General features: G+C 47.7%; 1 protein-coding gene across 1 annotated transcript; it reads right to left on the bottom strand.

The window, feature by feature from the left end:
• Window positions 1-1,303: 1,303 nt before the first annotated feature.
• NUDT2 (nudix hydrolase 2) lies at window positions 1,304-6,174 on the bottom strand. Its single transcript, XM_034073296.1, has 3 exons — window positions 6,134-6,174; window positions 5,380-5,530; window positions 1,304-1,649 (listed from the first exon to the last, which is right to left on the bottom strand). The coding sequence occupies exons 2-3, from the start codon at window positions 5,510-5,512 to the stop codon at window positions 1,336-1,338; spliced, it is 447 nt and encodes a 148-aa protein (XP_033929187.1). The 5' UTR covers window positions 5,513-5,530; window positions 6,134-6,174; the 3' UTR covers window positions 1,304-1,335.
• Window positions 6,175-8,089: the final 1,915 nt, after the last annotated feature.

Genomic DNA, 8,089 nt, shown 5'->3' with positions numbered 1-8,089 from the left:
CTTATTTCTCAGCCCAGTAATGCTGCATCTCTGGTATTGCAGGTCTCCTCCTGCACTAATGTGATGCTGATGACCCTCACTTCACTCCTGCAGCCAGGAAGAAGGCAAAGTGTGAGTGGAACCCACCTTCTCATGCACTCATTTGCTCTGCAAGGTCTACGTTGCATAGGCAGAAAAGGCTAGAGAAGTAGGGAAGAAGGGACACTTGTCCTTCCCCAAAGTTCAATAGGATTCAGAAAACCCCATTCCTCATCTAAAAATATTAATAATGTCTCATGGTTTTTTTGGTCTTTTGTACCAAAACAGCCAAAGGATTCTGAACCATCATTATGAATGGAACATGCACAATCATATTGAAAGCTAACAACTCCAGCTCCCACCAATGCCAGTTGACAAGAGGGAGCCTCACAGGAAATCTGACACAGGTGAGCTCCTCAGTACTACCATGGGTTTCTGCAATCATCCGGCACAAGTACCTACAGCTCAGCACTGTCACTGCACATGGGTGCTGGCTGCAACCACAGAAATACAGACGCTAGCAAACAGACCAAGACTGCACATTAGCTTAGCTGTTCTGTGCAGAAAACACTGTATTAGGCAGATACATTTCCCTTTCCCAACCCCCTGAATAATGCATGGATAATGTGTCTGTTTAAGAGTGAAAAGGAAAAGAAAGGGCAAAAGAACTTCAACTTTACAATTTAAATACTGTAGATCAAGTGTTTACTAAGACTCTTCGGATGGAGAATGTTTTCATAACAGTACATTATTGATGTACATAAATTCATGATACAAACAAACAAAACTTAAAATGATTTTGACAAGTTACCACAGCATAATGGTGGAGGAGGTGGGAACAGAACTATTGCTTCTCTATTTGAAATGCAAGGTGCACCTTCTGCAGTAAATACGTTGCTATTAAAAATCTCCACATGCTCATTTTATCAACTCTGCAATTTTACTTTAGCAAGTCAAGAAATATCAGGGGTTTGATCTTTCAAAAAGACCTTTGGTTGCTCAGCACTTCAAGGAGGGGAAAAAAAAAGCAAAAAGGGAGACTGGAACAGAGGAAGTCCTTGTTAGCTATGGGTTTCAATTCAGACATCTCTGGCTCATGGTTCAATCATGCTTTTTTGCATAAGCTAGAGGAGACAAAAGCACAAGCTCTTCAAAAGCTTCAAGTATCTCCACTGAATTTGTACAAATTAAAGAATCTAAATTTCTGCAGCTATGTAGTTCTTTCCCTGGTTGAAAAACTAAAGCAAAAAGAAAAAAAGTGAAAAAAAAGGCAGGCCATGTTTCCTCATAAATTCTCCTTATCCTTCACAAATGCATTTATTTTTTTGAGCAAAGAAACTCATGTGCTTCTTTCAGAGTCACTTGCATGTCCTCATATTCTGCAAGCTTGCAAGCATCCTCCAGCTTCAGCCACTGGAAAGCTTGGTGCTCCTCAGAGAGCTTGATTTCTGCGTTACAGTCCTTCACTTCTGCCAGCCAGTAAACAACAGTCTTCGGTTTGCCATGGGCAGGATAGTGCAGTTCTTTCTTGTACCCCTCTATGAGGGTAAGCTGACTGGCATGAAGGCCAGCTTCCTCCTGTGTTTCCCGGAAGGCTGTCTGCAGGTCATCCTCTCCTGGGTCCACATGGCCTGTCAAGAAGGTGAAACAGTAAATTGCTGAGAAGGAAACTCAGATTTTGTTTCATTTACTTAACTAGGAAACACTGGGACACAGGGATGAGAGTACACTGTAGCTGATACAGAATCAAATGGAAACTGGAGAAGTGAGATTGCTTTTCCAACTCTTTTGTCTTGATTTGTCTTGAGGATTTTAAGATTGTTGTTTATCTCATCTTCTGAAACTCTCAGTGGCCTGTCAAGCACTAGACATCTTTTCTTCAAGTCCTCCTCTTGTCTTCTGAAGTCTGTAATGTCCCAACATGAATTGTACTGAGAACTGAGTGCCTCCTGAGTGCCCTTCATTTATCCCATCAGAGGGGAAACTGCTCATTTGAAAGGTTCTTAGTCCTCTCTCAACCCTCCCCTCCCACAGAAGCTTAAGGCTCAGTTCTGCAAAACTCTTACTCTTGCCCACAGCCCAGAAACAACAGGAGCAGGCACCAACAACAGTCAGGGATATTTTTACTTTTCTCCCATATTCCTCTCTGAAACACAGCAAGCCTAAAAGCCAGTCCTTTCACCAGCTGTGCAGCTCTTCTAAGACACATCATTTATTTTACGTTACTCAGAATGAGAGGTGCCATTACAAACAACGGATAAATATAACACATCCCCAGCTGCTTATACTTTTGTTGAGAAATGTCAGATTTGGTTTTCTCATGAAAGCTCCAGACCAGAACATAAATAGAACAGGCCAAGCAAGATCTCAAAAAAAGCAACACAGAAAGAGTTGGGAGGTTTCAAAAGGAAATAAAAAAAAGGTTAAGCTTTGTTTTTCCCCTGGTGTCACTCTGTTTTCTACGTAGCTGGTTGCATATAGCCATAATTTCACAAGAGAGATGAATCTTTCCTCAGGGTTCAGGTATCCAGTATCCAAAGCCACCCTTTAGTACTAGAATTGGGATATGTGAGAAGCTCACTTTGCTTTCCCAACAGGTCTTGCTCACTTCCTTCCCATCAGAAGCTCAAACACCTCTTGCAACATGTCAACTGTAAAATATGCTTCAATTTCAAGCAGCAACTGTGAAGAAAACAGCATCAGAGTTCCATTTGATGTCTCAGATATTTGACATCAAATACACTGAGACTTTAAGTATTTCCGCCCCCACTCCCCCCCAAGTCTCAACAGTGCAGTCTCCTTTTTGACAAAGTGTATTTTCATAGCTGGGACTTACAGCTAATAGAAACAGAATCTACTTGGCCTTGTCAGCTGGACTACTTTTACAGTACCCACAGCAAATGCCCACAGAACATTCATGAAGAGTAAATAACCACTACGTTTTATGACAGTTGTGATCTGTAGACACCGAATATACAATGAGTTGAGGTAGCAGTAACGCTGGAGGGCTGAGATCCAGTTTCATCCCAAAGAATACTTGTGCCACCTCCTGTCCTCCAGCACACCAAAAGACAATCACCTCACCCTGCTGTTGACAACATCAGGTCTAAGATCACTAAGTTTCCACCTTTGTGCAATACAGTCTATCTACTAGGTGGATAAAGGGCTGTCAGCAGTACCTCACAGCTTCCAGATCCTCCCAGCCATTCGCACCAATGCAGTTCCAATATGCTGAGGAGAAAATGAACCCTGCACCCCTTCCCACCAGCCTCAGCTAATGCAAAGTCACAGTTCTGGGAGCAAGAGATGAGGCTGATAAAGCTCATGTGGGGAGATCCAAGCAAGTCCAATTTAATCCCATAAGTGTTGTAGCTGCTTAGGGAACTTTTAAAATACCAATGTACAGCTGCAGCTGTAAATTGCCTCCTGCATGATCTGGGTTAGAAACTTACAACCTCTCATTCTGGATCCTGCCACATTAAATCTATGTCTCCATCATATACAAGTTATGTTACTGCATCACACAACCTCAGGCTGCCTCTGGAAACCACTCATAAAAGAGTATACATTCAATTTTATTGCATTTACTGCCCCCAGTCTGTACCAAGCTACTATTGAAGACTGGCATCAAACTGTGCCTTTTGATCTACAAATCTTAATATGTAGAGGGAGGTGAGTCTTCCCCTCTATAATCTGTTCTGGTGAGCCCCCAGCTGGAGTTATGCATCCAGCTCTGGGATGCTCTGCACAGGAAAGACACTGACCTGTTCAGACAGGTCCAGAGGAGGGACACAAAACTGATCAGAAGAATTGAACACCTCTCTATAAGGACAGGCTGAGAAAGCTGGAGTTCTTCAGTCTGGAGAAGGCTCCAGTGACACCTTCTGATAGCCTTTCAGGCCTGACAGGGAGCTTCTAAGAACAATGGGGACAGGCTTTGGAATAGGACCTGTGCCAGCAGACAAGGGGCAAGGGTTTTACACTTACAATAGCTGGCATTCAGGTGAGCTACAAGGAGAGCACTGTTTATCATGACAATGCTGAAACACTCCAACAGGTTGCCAGACAGCTGAGAGATGACCAGAACCCTGGAAACGTCCCAGGTCAGGCTGCTCAGGACTTGAAGACAATCTCACCTAGTGCAAGGAGGCCCTGCTCAGTGCTGGGCAGCTGGACCAGATGAACCTTCCAAGGCCCCTCCCACTCCAAACCATTCCACAACTCTGTTTTTTTCTTGTTTTCCACTCCCTACTGAAATGCCTACAAGTGACTTCAAACACTTGTCCAGAATTGCTGTGTTCCCAGTGAACATTTCCATATGGGTCTCTCCTCTTACAACAACCAATCATGTCCCAGCACATATTTTTTAGCTACAAACTGTACTCCCTTAGGCTTTTGGTCAGGGGACAAAGGGGCAGGTTTGGAAAGTTTTGTTCTTTCCCTTAATAGGACAGCATAGCTGATACTGTCACAAGCTTTTTTTTACAGTTTGTGAATTCCTGGTTACAGGCTGCTCCTGCACTATGCTTTAAGAGCACTGCATTTTACAAAATAAGAAGTAGAAACTATCAGAAAGACATCTCCGGGGATGAAAACTAGCATATAAGACCATGTACAAGAAACCTGAAATATTTCTGTGCAACACTTTTCCTGGTACCAGGGCTGCAGCTATTTATTACCAAACACTGGCTCTGCCATGTGTATTTGCAGACAAGGGGCTCCTATATGTCTTGAGGCACAGATCTTATCTCCTCTGGGGCAGCATGATAAGTAAGGATACCTTAGTTAAAGATGCCTAGTAATGTTAATTCTCCTGTAATTCCCTCTCCTCTCTGCTATATAGGTACATCTCTTTGCCAATGATCTCCTGAATATAAAGAAACTCCTGCATCTTCTACGAAAGGTGTTTTAAAGTAAATAATCACCCACTTCAGTTTGCCCTTTAATACTGAGCTGCAAAGCGCAACCCTTCTTTTACACAGAGTTCAGACAACACACTGGTAACAGTGATATCCACTGGAGGGTTAGACCCTGAGTAAGAAGGCAGAAATTTCCCTAGCTGCCTAACTTCAATTGTCTGCCAGAAACATCAGATATCTGAGGATCATGGTGTGTGACCCCCTCGACCCCAATCAGTCCTGCACAATAGTTTATATAATCACAACTTGCAAAGAATTTTGGCCACGAAACTCCCCACCCAGCTGCACAAACAGCACAGTCAGACAAAACACATGAGTGGCTACTTTCACTGCAAGCTGCCCCTCAAAACTGACCTTTACAGCATTCAGCCAAAGTTCAGTCTATAAGCTCACTCACTTGGACACAAACAACCTTGAAGTGTGTTACCAGAACAAACATCACCTTTGGGTGGGGTCCAGTGATGGGTCCCATAGGATGTCTGAAGGAGGAGGTATTCAATACCATCAGTGACCTTAGAACATGGTGCTGACTGCAGCCTCCTGTAGATGATCAAGCCACAGGCCCTCACAGCCATGTCCTGCTGTTAACCGCACTGTGGAAGAGCACAGAGGATCAAGCAGGAGCAACACAGAACTTGGAGCTCAGACAGACTCACTGTATCAAACAGTGAGCAAACATATCTCAGCATGCACTGAAAGTCGTCCATCCCGTCACAATTAAGCTGCATCTTATTAACTATATTTGAATTGTAAAAATCTGAGTCCTTTCAAGACAAGGAAGCAGGAACCAATATAAAAGCTTTTCTTAAAAATAAAGTTATCAGAAGCATGAAATGTGACCTATATGTAATTTCTCTGCTGCTGATATATTACAAACCACATTGCAGAGGGGAAAAAAAATGCTCAGGTAAAAGGAAAGTCACTAATTAGCACCCTGAAGCTTTTCCACTGCAAAAACCCAAGGGCCCTGTGCAAAGATAATACCTCAACATCATTGGAAGTAACAGAGGAATAACTCCCCAAGACAGATTCCCTGCAGCAAAGAACTCCACAGGATGTCAGCGGCAGAGCTGAGGAAACAATGACAAAGGATGGCCCCCTGCTGTCTGGACTTGGTGTGAGAGGCTGCTGCACAAAATCGAAAGCTTCTTGGCATGTGTTAAGCATTAATTTGATGTAAATAGAAAGGAACACACCTCTTAAGTGATAAATACTGTGATCAATAAGCCAGGTCAGCTGGTCCTATACAGAAACAGGGAGAAAACAATTAACAAATCCATGTGGCAGTGATTCCGTTCCAGCCGAAGCTCTGCATTTTGACAGAACTGCACGTTTCAGTAAGTAATAAATGTACACAACACCATTTTAGCATCGTGGCACCTCCCGTTTCCAGACAGCAGCACTGAGTCCAACACCCACTCCCCAGTGCAGGGCTCATCTCTCCTGGTTAACCCCCTTTAACTGCCTCAATCACACCACACACCCCAAGGCCACCCCCTCTCCCTGACACACCCGCACCCTCCCAGTCAGCGCCGGGACCATCCCCTGCTGCCGCGGTGCCAAGCGCCGGCCCAGGCCGTGACACCAGCACCACCTCCCGAGCGTGCCTGAGGACAAACCTCCCCGCGGGCCGGTGGGACACCGACCGCCGCTGCTGCCGTCCCCCGGTGTCCGCTCCCCTCCCTCCGGCCCCACAGTGCTGACGAGCGGCTCCCGGTGGCTCCGGGCCGGGCAGGGACCAGGCCCGGCGGCCTGAGGAGGGCAGGGCCCCCCCGCGGTGTTGCAATGGTAGCACCCGGAGCCTCCGCCACCGCGGCCACTCTGACGCCCCGCCCTCACCTTCACTTCCGGGACAGGGATAGGCGAGCGGCGCAGAGTGAAAGCAGCTCCAACCAATCACAGTAGCTCTTCCCTCAGTTCCGTCCTCCTGCACCCACCCTCCTGCCCCTGGGCTCCGCCCCCTCCGGCCGCTAAGATCTTTGATTGGTTTCTCCCCGCCGGGACACGCCCCATCCGTGTCGTTCCCTCTTCCTATTGGTTAATTGCGGGTGCGAAGCTGCGCGCGAGGGTTTGAAGCGGGAAAAGCGTGGTTACTATGGAGACGTGGCCTGGTCGGTGCTGCCGTGTGGTGGTGCGGACGGTGAGTGCGGGCGGGGGGTGCCGTGAGGCGGAGAGGGCTGAAGAGACAACGGATGGGGTGGGGGGGGCTCGTCCCGGAGCCACCATCACCGTATCCCGGTGACCGGACAGCCCTGCAGCTTCCCTCAGCCCCGGCGGGGGGGGGTGCAGGGCTGCTGCAGGGCTGCTCCCTCCCTCGGGCCCTGCCCCGCTTCGGTGTGTGAGGGAGGGGAGTACGGCGTGAGCAGGGCAGGGGAGAAGGGGAGGAGAGGGTCTGTTGGTGGGTGAGGGTCTGCTGCAGGAGGCGGTTGGCAGCTGGCACGGGGCCCCTGCCTCAGTACTACAGCCCTGCTTTTTATGAGGTTCAGCCAGGCTCAGTGCCGAGTCCTCCACTTGGGACACAACAACCCCATGTAATCCTCCAGGCTTGGGGAACAGTGGCTGGAAACTGCTCATGGGAAAGGATCTGTGGGTGCTGATTGAGGGAGCTGAATATGAGCAGCTTGTGCCCAGGCAGGCAAGAAGCCAACAGCATCCTGGCCTGTACCAGCAATAGTGTGGCAGCAGGGCCAGGGCAGTGAGCATCCTCCTGCACTGGGCACTGGTGAGGATGCACCTTGAATCCTGTGTTCAGTGCTGGGCCCCTCACTACAAGAGAGGCATTGAGGGGCTGGAGGGGGCCAGAGGAGGGCAATGGAGCTGGTGCAGGGCCTGGAGCACAAGTGTGATGGGGAATGGTTGAGGGCTCAGGGACTTTAGTCTGGAGAAGAGAAGGCTCGGGGGGACCTTGTCACTCCCTACAGCTGCCTGAAAGCAGGTTGTAGTGAGGTGGGGTCGGTCTCTTCTTCCAAGTAAAGAGACAGGACAAGAAGAAACAGCCTCAAGCTGTGCCAGGGGAGGTTTAGATTGGATATTGGGAGTGATTTCTTCATAGAGAGGGTGCTCAAGCACAGGCTGCCTGAGGTGGAATCACCGTCCCTGAAAGTGTTCAGAAACCATGTAGATAAGGCCCTCAGTGACATGGTTTAATGGTG

This window comes from Melopsittacus undulatus, chromosome Z (genome assembly GCF_012275295.1).
Source record: "Melopsittacus undulatus isolate bMelUnd1 chromosome Z, bMelUnd1.mat.Z, whole genome shotgun sequence".
Taxonomy (NCBI): Eukaryota; Metazoa; Chordata; class Aves; order Psittaciformes; family Psittaculidae; genus Melopsittacus; species Melopsittacus undulatus.
This window is presented reverse-complemented; position numbering and strand designations above follow the sequence as displayed.

Coding starts and splice junctions, on each gene's coding strand:
- NUDT2 (XM_034073296.1), bottom strand. CDS start 5,512: ATGGCTGTGAGGGCCTGTGGCTTGATCATCTACAGGAGGCTGCAGTCA. Junction 1,650..5,379: donor TCACTGGACCCCACCCAAAG/GTGATGTTTGTT, acceptor CCTTCTTGACAG/GCCATGTGGACCCAGGAGAG.